This window comes from Aulonocara stuartgranti (assembly GCF_965226115.1).
Source record: "Aulonocara stuartgranti genome assembly, chromosome: 16".
NCBI lineage: Eukaryota > Metazoa > Chordata > Actinopteri > Cichliformes > Cichlidae > Aulonocara > Aulonocara stuartgranti.
In genome coordinates, this window is record NC_138952.1 from 2932476 (window position 1) to 2946759 (window position 14284).

The window sequence follows — 14284 nt, forward strand, 5'->3', positions numbered from 1 at the left end:
TTCCAACATGCTTCAGAGAAGAGACTCATTAATATAGTTTGTGTCTGCTGTGTAGGGGAATTTCCAAACCTTTCGAGCAGAGTTAAGTGAGTGATTAACAGAAGTCAGTTTTATATCTGCAGTTTATTGTTGTTTTGATGGCAGTTGTGTAATTCATCACATCAAAAGCAGCAAAAAAGACTTTTGGAATAAAATTATGTTGTTTCATCTGAAACAGAACAGATTTGTCTTGTGTTTTTGTTCAAGTTTTTGTTCTGTCCTTGCAAAGGAGTGTGTCACATTGTTAAGAAAAGTAGATGAAAGGGTTTTTTCCCCACAACAGATTTTTCGTTTGTTTCTTTGAAGCCGCATGAACAAGCAAAGAGCAAAGAGCATTCACATTACTTTTCCGTCTCCTCTGGTTTTCTTTACTTGTAGTTACTTTAAGTCACTAATGTTGGATTACATCAGCTGTAATAAAATACTAAAATATAAAATAATAATAGACCTTTTATTGACTCCTCCATCAAACTGCGTTGAAAGTTCAAATGTGATCAAATGCAGTCCTGTGAAAACTATGTGCACCATTACTGGTTCTATAGGAATTAAGAGGTTGTGCAGCAGCCAGGTGCTGCTAATCAGATGCACTTAATTGATTACTTGCAAGTGTGTGAAACTGTTGGGAAGACAACGTGAACATTTTCTTTGTACTGTATAATCTGCAGATTCTGACAGAAATCTGCAGCTATCCTTTGAAGCACCGCTGCTCTAAAACAGCAATAAGGATCATTATTAGGTTATTTACATTATTATGTAAATAACACAATAACTTAAAGCAAAAATTGGGAAACGTAAAGACCGAAGTCTTTATATTAAGGTGCATCAGTCAAACAATACTGTTGTTTTTAATTTGTCATGTTTTAGATGAAAGCCCAACGGTTCCTTTAACAACACGGTGTTTTGTTTCCATCTGCAGTTATCGTCAAGCACTCGCTGCAAAATATCTATAAGCCATTAGCTTTCCCAGTGAAGAAACTCGGTGACTAACACAAGATCATGATTACATCCCTGCTCTTTTCTCTGCTCCCACACTCCCTTTAAGCTCTGCCAACCTCTCTCTCTCTTTCTTCATTTTGTCTTTGGAGCTGCAGATAAGATACAGAATTCATTTCAAATGTCTGGTCTGCAGAATATACATACTGAAGGACGGGGACCACTTATCACCCGATTAAAGTTCCAGTGATTAATTATGCTAACAATATTGAAGCTGTTGCATTTAGAGAAGGGGTTTATAGTGATGATAGAGGGAAGAGGTATGAGGAGCTGATCTCGGCCAACGACAGTCACAATCTTATCACGTCTGTTTGTGAAGCCGCATGAACAGGAGACACCATCAGTAATTCCACATGCATCCAAATACAATTTAGAGCGTGTGACAGATTTGAGGAGTTGCTTAATGAGTTAAGTGGCAGTGGCAATAGAATACGTGCATTATAAATGCTGCTGTTAATGATGTCAGAGGAAGAAAAAATGGTTCTGTCACATTTAATTTCTCTTTTTGCAAAAGTGGATCTCACATCGTCGTCTTAGCTTCTCACACAGTGACAGTGTGGGTTGTTTCCTTTCCTGCCTCAGAGTAATATTTGCTAGTATCTGTGCTTCTCAGATAGTTATGGTCTCTGGTGGAGCAATTTAAAATATTATCATCGCCACAGCATCAAAAAGTGCAATTCTGTCACACATTTGACGTTGGCGCCTTGATGCAGTGGCTCAAGGTTTTGAGAAGAAAAGCAACATTGGCTTTTTACATCAGCATTCACTCTGGTTAGCTTAGGCACCAGAATTATGGGTAGGGTTGGGAACCCTGATGCTTATCTAATGAATCAGAGGGGTCCTTTAAGGTCATGTTCAAATGGCTTCCAGTCTGGCTGTTTTTAGTGGCTCACTGGAAGTCCCATTTTGTCAAATTGCACAGGTGCCCCTGCGATGTTCACTGGATCTCTGCTAGTGTGTCAGCACAGCAATCATTCAACACCTTTTTCACTGTGTGAAAGTGCAAAAAGTTGCAAACCATCAGAAAAAATGAAATCCCCGTTTTGTGCGTGCAGAATGACAGCACTGTGGGTTGATGGCAGAAACCAGAGTTGAAATCTTTTACCCCACATGTGCTTTCTCAGGCATCAGGGATAGCGTTTGGATTAATTCGCAGTGGAAAACTCTGAATGTGGGAATAAACAGGACACGTATGCTGCTGATTGCATTTCTGACCCAGTTCATTGCTTTCTGGGTTGGAAACTGGACTCTTTAATTGAAACTTGCTAAAAATTCAGAATCAGACATACATGGAGACTCAGATTTAATGACCAATTAAAGCTGCAAAAAGCGACGAGAGGGCCCTCGCACCCTGCCACACGTCCAGGCCAGCTTCAGCCGACCCGTGCTGAGGTCGAGCTGAGCTACATCTCGGGCATGCTGCGGTTGACTAGACTCACACGGACATGTGGCTGTTTTCAGTTTAGGAAGCTAATTGGGTGCTGCGTCACTTACTTACTGAACACCTTCTGTGCCCACTGTTTGTCAGTTGTCTAACCGTATATCACACTAATGTAGATCAGGTGTGGAACAAACAATTTAAATTTCACGTAATAATAATAATGGATTGGATTTATATAGCGCTTTTCAAGGCACCCAAAGCGCTTTACAATACCACTATTCATTCACTCTCACATTCACACACTGGTGGAGGCAGCTACGGTTGTAGCCACAGCTGCCCTGGGGCAGGCTGACAGAAGCAAGGCTGCCATTGGGCCCTCTGGCCAACACCAGTAGGCAAGTAGGGTAAAGTGTCTTGCTCAAGGACACAACGACCAGGACAGAGAGCCCGGGGATTGAACCGGCGACCTTCCGGTGACAGATGCGATTCCCAACTCCCTGAGCCACGGTAGATTAAATGATTATTACCTACTGTGTGACCTAATATTAGCACGTAGGCGTGTCCTATCCAGCACGTGAAGTTAGGGACAGACTGGACAAGGTGCGTCCTGTGATGAATAATTGAACTTTGTCATGCCACCATGACCTTTCATGAAAACTCAAAATCTTCGCAGTTTAATATCACCAAGGAGTTCAGTTTGCACTTTGTCAGATCACCATTGTTCATGTTGATCTGACGAAATGTTTTGGTGGGGTTTGTTAAAGTACACATCAATAAATTCTTAAATTCAGTATGGCTGACTTCCTGCTGGCTTTGGGACATGGCTCCAAGAGATTTTTCTCTACATCTTGAGGTATTACGTAAGGCTGCCAAATTTGAGACTCGTATATCAAGCGCACTATTTTTTTGCTTACAGTTTCACACTGAAGCATCATCACTACCTGATGTTGATTCTGACCACTTTTGAGATGGATTTGGTCAACCTGGGAGCAGAAATCATTGCATGTCCTGTTCCTGGCACTATGACAGCTATTAAGTATTACAATTAAAATATGTTCAGGGGTAAATCCTTATCATACCTGAAAAGTTGGGTCGAGATTAGACAATGTGCGTGTAATGCAAGTTCAGCAGTTTAATATTGCCCAAGTCTGTAGTTTAAACTGACTGAATATGAGTTTTATTCGATAAAATCTCTACGTGGAGTTTGAAAAAGCCATTTTCAGTTCAATATGGCAGACTTCCTGTTGGGTCAGGGAGGCCATAGACTTTGTTGTCCGTCTTTGCATGTTACACATATGTACCAAATTTCATTCATGTACCTCAAACTGTGTGTCCATAATACTTATTTATAACCTGCAAAGGTGGCATTTTGAAAACCCCAAACCAATAAACATGTAATTTTTTTTTTTCCAGAATTGGAATCAGAATACTTTATTAATCTCTAAGGAAATTATGTTTACCAGACCTGATGTGTGTGCTAAATTCTGTGATTTAGCTGTTGCATGTTAAGGCCTCCAAAAAGCTAATTCATTTGACGAATTAGTAAACAGAGCAGATACAATAGAGCAGGGGTGTCGAACTCCAGGCCTCGAGGGCCGGTGTCCTGCAGGTTTTAGATCTCACCCTGGGTCAACACACCTGAATCAAGTGATCAGTTCATTACCAGGCCTCTGGAGAACTTCAAGACATGTTGAGGAGGTAATTTAGCCATTTAAATCAGCTGTGTTAGATCAAGGACACATCTAAAACCTGCAGGACACTGGCCCTCGAGGCCTGGACTTCGACACCTGTGCAATAGAGCATTTGGACTTTTAGTGCTCAGGCTCCAACTATGACAGTCAACATACAAGACTGAAACAAGTTTGAGGACAGTAGTGAAACTGCAGACTTGCAAACATGCTTAAAGGGAGTGATTTTGAAGTAGCACCCATTCAGATGCACAAGAACACTACTGTGAAGTTTGGCCATGGTTCCGGTTATGTTACTGAATATTCCCTCTCAGCCACCTCGCCATGGTACGGTTTGACTCCAGTTGACATAAATGGTGCACTGCCCTGGGAATGTTGAAATGAACAACAAGCATACTTCTAGTTTAAAACTACTAAGCCATAGATGGAGACCCAGTTCTCAGCACCAGCTGCACAATAACCACCATGATACTTCATCTGAAGGTTTGAAAGAAGCTGATGTTTACTCTGTCCAAGTCGAAGGCCGTGGTAAAATTGCCCTCTGCAAGCATTTTAAGGAGCGATCTTGAAGTAACAGCTGAGCTTAAAGTGCTCCAGAGATTCACGGGAGGATGAAACTTTAAACCTTGTAGTCACTGAAGTCAAAAGGAGTCCTTGTGGATTTATGACTAAACAACTGACTTTAACACTCTGGGAATGAGAATGTGGTGTAACTTAATCTACAAAACCACTCTTTAGGTTTAAACATATTACTCCCCAAAGGTACCAAATCTTAGTCGAATAGTTAATGCATTTACTCTTGTTTTTACACTGGTACATTTAAGTGTTTTTAAATGGTTTAGAAACTGTGGAGTGGAAGGGAAATCAATAACAACCCACACAGTTTGAACAAAGTAACAGTGCAGTTGGAAGTTTCTTTAGGAAGTCCCTGTATGTGTGTTTGTGTACACATAAGAAAACACACAAAAGCTCTTTAGAGACAGAAGAATTACGCCTGACAGGAGAGGCTGAATGTGCTGCTCTGAGACTCGCCATGAATCAAAGCTGCTGGGTCGGAGGGCGTTATATCATGAAGTATGAATGTGTAATTAAGTGTGTCTGTATGTCACCAGCATGTGGGATTACTCTGATGTTTACATTCACGTCATGTTCTGTGTGTGATGCCTGCATTAGCTAACATGCCCGTGTCGGGTTTTATTTCTCCTACTTTGTGACCTTTGAGTAATGTGACCTTTTACAACACCAATACAACACCTTTCACCAGGATCCACTCTGTCGTGACTGAATATTATTTTAAAATAACAGTTTTACACTTTTGTCAATAAAGCAAACAGGCTGCTTTTAAATTGTAACGATCACCTCAGCTTGGTTCTCCTTCTGTATTGTGATGTGTCAGAGATACAGCGACAAACAATGTGAAGTGCAGTCTGGGAAATAAATCAGGTAAACAGCACATATGACATCACCTGCAAAACATCTCATTTTGCATTATGTCTAATTTCAGGTGTTCCAGCTGTTTTTGTGGCAGTGTGGGCGATCGTCAGGGCAACAGTGGCAGATGCAAGGTAAGAGAGAGAGGACTCAGACTCTAACGAGATTATCCCTGCGAGGTGTAAGACGTCCTTCAAAATGAATAAGAAGAGAGGCGGGACGTTGTAATCACTGCTTAATTGTGGTGACATTTGAATCAGTGAAATACAGGATTTGATATGCAAAGAATGCTTGATTTGGAGTGCTTGATACCAAATCAAGCACCTTCAGACGTTGCCAATGTTTGAAGTACACAAGGCAAAATCTGGATAATGAAAAGAGTTGTTAGAGAGTTAAACATGAGAGACCACAGGAATTATAAGTCAAAACGGGAACAACAAATGCAGGCAGTCGGTCAATATCCTGGTTTGTGCAACATGACAATATTCACCACAAACTACTGCAAGAAATACAAGCTGACGTTTTGGCATTTTAAAATCCTTAATCAAAATATTTAGATAATGTGATATGACCTAAACTAGAATTGGGAAATTAAATTAAACCCAAAATAATAAAAACAACCCCAGATTAAAAAAACAAACAAACAGTAAATTAAAAAAAATTATAATCAAAAATGAAAAAACTAACATTCTCCTTTGAATTTAAAATGTATTAACAAGTTAAATGGAAAATATCTAATTTTCCTTTGCTGTTCTTCTTTAGCAGTATCTAAAGTAGGTCACACCTCTGCCTGTTTCTGACTTTATTCATACACCTTTTTATTTGCTCTGTGTGTCTAAAAGCATTGAGCGTAGAGCTTTGGACCCAAATGTAGGAAACCAGAGGCAGAGTTAAATAACAGAACCTGCACTTAGGCCATAAATAAAGTCTAGAAACCAAGAGAAGTCACAGGAGACCACTGAGAGCACCACACAGGGAAACAGATGCTTCGACAAAGCACAAAAGGGAGACAGGACTATTTATACACAAAGGGCTGATTAGACAACAAGAGACAGGTCGGAACAGGTTAGAAGAGCCAGGGGAAGACGGAGACAGGAAGTAAAACCAAAGCTAACCTGAAGGACGCACGAAACAAGAAAACAGGGAACAATAGAGGATGCGAATACTTAAAGAGAGGAACAGATGCAATAGCACTGAGGGACCTCAGGCTACTGTTATATGAAACAAAGACAAACAATAATTGAAATTCATTCCTACATTAACTCAAAGATGGCACAGAAAATAAATCAGTGCCATCTTAAATCCAGAAAATATAACTTAAAGATGTGAAAACCTCCAAAAGAAGCTCATATTCAGTTATTGTCACAGGAAAAAATAATAGAAACACTAGGATCATCACACCATCACTGCAGTCTCGAGCATTTCAGAGTTTCTCTACACAGTTCCACTTCTCTACTCAGTCTGCTTTTCTGAATGACACCATCACCTTTTGCTTCTGCCTCTCTCACTGAGAATCTTCTTCCTTCCTCTGCATGTGTGTCACCTGCAGGTGCTGGGAGTTGAGCGCTGGGAACATCAAATGGATCTACCAGGTTCCCATCTTGACAGCGATTGGGGTAAGAGTGCTACATTTGTTGCTGCCTATAAATGCAGCTTGAAAATTCACAAGGATACACTTTTGTAAAAAGGGGCAGTCCTCTATAATTTCACTTCAGGCTTTTGAATTTCTTGCTTGTAACCTGAAAGGTTTGAAGTTTCCTTCCATGAACACAAACAACTTGTTGCTGAGCACGATGAAGCATCGGTGGCTCATTCTATATGACTGTCTTCTGAAATGCAGAGTTTTCTCTCATAACCTCTGAATTTCTAATATTTGGTTATTTAAAGTTATTAAACGCGAGTTATGATTTTATGCTTTGGATGCTGTTACTACAAGATGAAATTCTCCAATTAAAGCCAATAAAATTAGCAGTTTTGTAACAAGAGAAATAATATTATAAATATTAACTAAATCTTTCAAAATCTCTGTTCCCTATTCACGTTAAGATCTTGCTGGTAACCAGTTCAGCAGCAGTGTGCACTCAGTATCCTTTACAGATCAGAAATAAATAAAGATTTGATTGAAAGTTTGGCAGGGAGCAATCTAAAAATACAAACTGCAAGCAGCGTTTTATTCTCTCTCGAGGCTTCAGTGTGCCGGAGTATGAAAAACAGTAAATAGAGTGATATTGCAATACTTTAAGTTGAGTTTTATCGACCACTGAAGTGCTTTCATGAGCCAGTTTCACCCATTCACACATGAATAATATCAAACACACCGTTCTGGCACATGAAGAACTCAACCTGTGACCTTCTGATTGGTGGATCCACCGCGTGTCCTTCACTCTAACACCTTCTCTGTGCTTCATATTTAACAATCATGCAGCTCTGACTTGTGACTCTGACTGTTTATGTTGTGGTTTCGCACTTGCACTTAACTTTTAGTGGTGCGTGTTTGTTATTGGACAGACGGAGCGGTGGTGGCTGATGGGAGATATGTTGGATCTGAAACATGTTGAATCTAAGGAATAAATCTGAAGGAGCACACAGGCACGCTCACCAACCACAGCTGGAAAACAGGCTGAAGGTGTACAGCAATCCTCTTTCATTTGGACAATGCTAACTTGTTTTTGCTTACAATTTCCACACTTATTCCCCTCATGTGTCGGGAAGCCAAACACCACCTATGGAATTTAAATAGAGTTCACTCAGAAGGATTTGTTCTTTTACCAGTTGTTCACAGAAAATTGGTCTCAGGCTGGAAAAGCCATTTACTACCTTTATACCATATGAATGCGATGTAGTAAAGTGCATGCAATGTTGTGTGCTGTTTGTGTGGTAGGCAGAGAGAGGGCTTGTCAGACGGGCTAAACAGAACTTAAACAGCTTTATTGTTGCAGCCCGGGAAACAAAATGGAAAACAACAAGAAACACGACCGAAACAAAAAACTAGAACTTATTTCATAACAGAACAAACTGGGCACAATTGAGGAGGGAGGGGCAACGACATGATAAAGAACAGAGAGAAACTGAGGACTTAAATAGACATGAGATAATCAGGGAAAGCGACACAGCTGAGGACAACAAGGCTCAGGTGAACCGAATCAGTTAACGAGCACGAGGGAAGCAAACTGAACTGAAGAGACTATCACAAAAATAACCCGACTGAGACTAAAACACATGAAATTGACAGAACGATGTAAACAAAGACAAAACTGCCTAACAACAGAAAATATGATGGAAACAGATACTAGACGTGGGGAACATAGAAGAGCCGGAAAAACCTGAGAATAACAGAGAAAATGATGAACACAAAATCAGAATACAAACTTAACCAAAGCAAAGGTTATAACTAAACTGAAAAGTGCAACAAAGTTAAGCGGAAACTATCAAACAGAAAACAGAGTCCCAGAAAACGCTGGAGCCCAGGATCATGACACGTCCTGCTTTTAACCTTTTAATGCCTGAACCATGAAAAAATTACCAAAATATTCACATTTTTGAAAATGTTTACTGAACCTTCTGATCATGAATTAAATATTAAATATTTTTTATGAACTTAAATTTTTATTATATCACTTAAAATGCTTGGTGATCTATTTAGGTTTATTCAGGGGTAAAAAAATATGCACAAGCCTGAAAAACTTACATATCAATTATGATGCAGGAATGAAAGAGTTAAAGGAAGAATTAGGAAAAGATACCAAAGCCTCCTGGGAATTGTACACCAAACAAACAAACAAACAAACAACTCGGTTGACTTAACGATGCAGGCACAAAGACGACAAGTCAAGCAGCTAAACCACAAGGCTAACCAAAACAATGGGGAGCACGAAGAGGCAAAATAACACAAAGGAAGAGCAGCAATTATCCAGATCACGCTGCACACTGAGTTGTTGCAATCCTGTCGTTCTCCTTTGATTAAAGTTGTCACACAATAAGCTCATCGGCACATCGAAACTGGAACAGAAAGCAAATAACTAGGTGTAAAAATGAGCAAAGGGTGACTTGTGCATTTTAAATAATTACTTTAGGCGATGCACCTGTAACAGCGGGTACTACCGATCAAAAAAATGTGACGCATAGTGAGGGTGGCTTCTTTAGTTTTCGTCTGATCAGAGCATTATTCAAACTAAACTGTCTGCTAATATCCAAAACCAACACTCATTTTCAGTCCCTGACTGGTCCACTCTGCATGTCAAAGACCCTGAATCCCAAATTGCCCCCATCACAAATACAGGATTGTTTGTGATAGGTCAGAAACTTTTAAAAATAATCGAATGAAATTTGTATAAATGAGTGTGTGAATGTGGCCTGCAGTGCAAAAAGCTTTGAGTCCTCAGACTACAAAAAACACCATATCAGGCAGTCTGTTTATCATTTTAGTTACATGCAGAGCTAGTGAGTTTCAGTGAGGCACAGAGAAGAATGAGTCACTGTGTGGGATAAGGTTGAGGACCTTTGTCCACAGACAGTGTGGCTCCGTGATGCAGTGGTTTGCACAATCGCTGAACACTTGAAGGTTTGAGACCAGGAGGAGACATAAATTCCTCTGGGATTGCAACAGGAAGGTCATCCGGCGCAAGAATCTGCTGAATCGAGTATGCAGAACCACGAGCGAAGCTAACCTCTGATGAATGAGGGAGCACCTGGAAGAAGCTTCTTCTTATCTGTGTCCACAGACAGCTCTTTTTTTTGCCCGGTCGGCACCTGTGACCTCACTCTGTGCGTGCTCGGGGCGTTTTTGTGCTCAGCGACTTGTCAGGCTGTCAGTGGTGATTGCCATAGGATCTGTATAGAAAGCAGACTCTGCCAGCACAAAGTTAAAACACTGCCAGTGAGATCAGATGCTTAGTCTACATTTTTCTCACAAATACGTGCCAGGTTACACTTAATGGGCTGCAGCCAGGAGAGACATCCAAGCACCGATGCCTGGCTCGTGTGTGCCATATTTCCTTAAATTGCTGCCAGGTATTTATTAACCTCAACTAGAAGAAAAACAAGGGTTTACTGTAATTAAAGCAGGCAGAATCTGCTCATACAATCAGATTGAGTTAGAAATCCATCATGAAGCGCTGACAGCACTCCATTGTGGTCTGAATCTGTCGGGGTATCCTCACAGCGGGGGCTCGCTGGTGACAAATCTTTCACTTGCTTTTAAAATAGCTCAGCATTAGTTGTACAGCAGCTGAGTATCGATTCATTATACTTACAAGTGGTGGTCCTGAGGGCTGGTGTAAGTCGATGGGTTGGAGGTGGTGAAGTATCCGTGGGCTGGTGGGCTGCTCTCTGTGAAACAAAGAAGAATAGAGTATGTGGGCCGTTTTTGTAATTCCAATATTTATTTATTTATTTATTTATTTTAAATAGAATAATAAATAAAATATCTTCCATCTAATTCTAATTATTAAGCAATTGTTATTGTTATTATCCCAGCAGAGACACATTATATAATTTGGAGTCATTATGATTTATCAGCATGGCAAATTGTTACAGCAGGTAAAAGCCTGGTTAGGCGTAATGAGCCAGTTAAGATAATAATGGTCAGAATGTTAAATTAAATTAGCAACGTGTAAATAGAATATTTTCAGTTTTTGTTGAACATGTAAAAGAAAACGTGTGCTGGGGGGAAAATAAGTAAATCCTTGGATTTAGTAAGTGGTGCCTGGCAGCAATAACCTCAAACAGGTGCACCTGGTAGCTGCAACGCAGCGCAGCGCTCTGCAGGAAGTTTGATTTACTTATTTATTTTCCTCTGAACTGCTTCAGCTCAGCCGTACCCACGAGAGGAAGCAAAACAAACAAACAAAACAACTGGTCTTATTTATAAAATATAAAAAATGCACCACTGAAGGAAATAGGAAAGGATTTTCCGTTCTCTTCCGTGCGGCCATGAAGCATTTCTTCATGGACAGGTCTCCAGAGGTCATACACAAACCTTTCTGACTCTGTGGGTGATCTTAAATCTTTGCTCCTATGCCTCCTACCTGGTGTTTCCTCAGGGCCTCAAGGCCATCCTGGAAGCTTATTATCTAATTAGGGAGGCAGTACAAGACCTCGGTGTATTCCCGTTATCTCAAAGGAAAAGTCAAGGGTGCTAAAAAAAGACTTGAGAGCTGGCTCACTGTGCTTCTGGTCAATAGGTTTAGTCGTCTTTGTCCTCCTTGGTAAGAAATAGCAATTATTCTTCTCTCTCTCCCAAAAGAATTATCTGTAAGAGGAATAGCGTGTCTCATGTGATTACCCTAACAGTGGGTACTGTTTGGATGTAATGGATAGAGGTGAAGGAGTTTAAACTTGTTATTCCACACTGTCTCTATGCTGTAGGTCATTCCAAAAGCAGATTCCTTTGTTTTCTAGTGGATTACAGTGAGCTGGCTCTTGTGAACAAATGTGAAAGTTGTTCCGTCTGACTGAGCGCATCTGTGCCAGCACCCCATAACCAGCCTGTGTAAATGTGCATCTACTGAGCAATTTTAAAAGAAGTCAAAACAAATGGACAGCTACATCTGTTTCCTGAGAGGTTAAATACAAAGCTTAACTAAGGTTTTAGGTGTTCCTTGCATCAATCCCCTTTTGTGTAATTCTGAACTTCTGTAATAGTATCACGGCTAACAAGACAAGCCGTGTGGAGTAAGAGAAGGACCCAAAGATGCAGGCAATGACTTAGATGAGAAGAGTGATCTTTATTGACATGGGGTGAAAATAGGCAAGGCAAGTTTATTTGTATAGCACAATTCAACAACAAGGTGATTCAAAGTGCTTTACAGAGACATTAGAAACAAAAACAAGATTTAAAATTGATTAAAACAAGCAAACAAACAAACAAAACAGTATATAAAATCAAAACAGATAAAATCAGTAGTTAAAATGTTAGTTTTGAAATTTAAGCTTAAAAGTGTGGATTTGGTGCTTTATTCAAATGCAGCTGAGAACAGGTGAGTCTTCAACCTGGATTTAAATAAACTGAGTGTTTCAGCTGATCTGAGGCTTTCTGGGAGTTTGTTCCAGATATAAGGAGCATAAAAGCTGAATGCAGCTTCTCCGTGTCTGGTTCTGACTCTGGGAACTGATAAAAGACCGGATCCAGATGACCTGAGGGATCTGGAAGGTTCATACTGGGTCAGGAGGTCACTGATGTATTTTGGTCCTAAACCATTCAGAGCTTTATAGGCCAGCATCAGAACTTTAAAGTCTATCCTCTGACGGACAGGCAGCCAGTGTAAAGACCTCAGAGCTGGACTGATGTGGTCCACTTTTTTGGTCTTAGTGAGGACTCGAGCAGCAGAGTTCTGAATATAAGTTCTGAAATACAGAGTGACACAGAGGTGGTGAGGACAGGAACTGAGAAATAACCAAACTGGGAGGAACTAACTAAAGAAACCTGAAAGCATGACTCGCGGGATGATGTTCAGGATAATGCTAGGGTGAGACAGAATAACGTGACGAGTACAAGAGAACAAACACTATAAATACACATAGGGAAATGAGGAAACTGCACACAGGAGGGAGACGTGGCTGAAGCTAATCGACATGACGAGACAGGGAGGATGCAAACTGAATACACTGACATAAGACACGGACCTTCACAATAAGACAGGAAACTCAACACACATGCAAAGGCACAGATGCAGAGACCTGACTAACCTAGAACAGAGGGAACACACAGGCAGGGATGACACAGAAACAGAGGGAGCACAGAGTAACACGAGGGGCAAGGGGACCAAAACACAGACAGCAATAATGCAACAAATAAATAATAAACTACTCAACACACTGGGCCACAGACCCACGACTGTGACAAATAGTTTCTATATTTGGACATCAAAGTAACACAATCCCCTTTTCATTATTTTAACATGTGGTGGGTTATGATTGTGATGTAAGGCTATGAAAAGCTCAAAACACTGCAGTGAGAAAGTTTTCTGGGGTTACATGTAAGGCCAGCGTGCAGCGAGCTAGTTTACACTGTACACTAAAGACCTTACTAGGGGCTAAAATGCTAAATTAAAATAAAGGGGGGAAATATTTTGGTCACTGATAAATGAATAAATCACTGGATGAGAACAGCCCCACATTTGTTACATGCTCATCCTACAATCCAGTGAAATCAGGTTGTGTTAGTTCCTTTAAATACTCGTGCGTGAAACTGACTGCTGTACAGACTGTTTGTTCGGATGAAGAACAGGTGTTCTTGGTATCCTCTGGTTCCTCGTGTCCTTTAAAATGCTGTAGAGAGAAAAAGCAACGTTGGGTCGTTTTTCTAACCGATGCACTGATGAGAACGGGCTGACCATCCCTCAAATTTAGATCACCGAATAGGAAACTTCTTACAACGATGATACCGCTGATGTACAAATAATAGATTCCACAGGAGATAAAACTATGCGGCACATGCGCACGTAGGTGTGTGTGTGCATGAATTTCTCAGGGCATAAGAATCTCAGGCAGATACATCTGAGCACAATTAACCCCAAGAGAAAATGACCTCAGGACGGTTTTAATGAACTCTCCGTGTTTCTAAAAAGAAAAACCTGCATAGATAATCAGAGCTGTGATATTTTTATAAAGGCACTGAGAAGGCCAAGGTCTACAAATCATTAAAAAGGCTCCAACTTTCCCCGTCTCACACTGGTAATGATGTAGTGCTCCATGTTTCACATAAACTACATGTGCAGGTAATACACGCACCCTGTATTCAATATTTAGTAGT

General features: G+C 40.5%; 1 protein-coding gene across 2 annotated transcripts in view; it reads left to right on the plus strand.

Moving 5' to 3' along the window:
- Positions 1–14284, plus strand: part of pth2ra (parathyroid hormone 2 receptor a) — an 87304-nt gene that overhangs the window by 52337 nt on the left and 20683 nt on the right. For both annotated transcript variants that reach the window (XM_082508142.1, XM_082508141.1), the window contains exons 8-9: positions 5606–5666; positions 7082–7148. In XM_082508142.1, coding sequence (XP_082364268.1) covers positions 5606–5666; positions 7082–7148 — 128 coding nt within the window. The remainder of the gene's footprint in view (positions 1–5605; positions 5667–7081; positions 7149–14284) is intronic.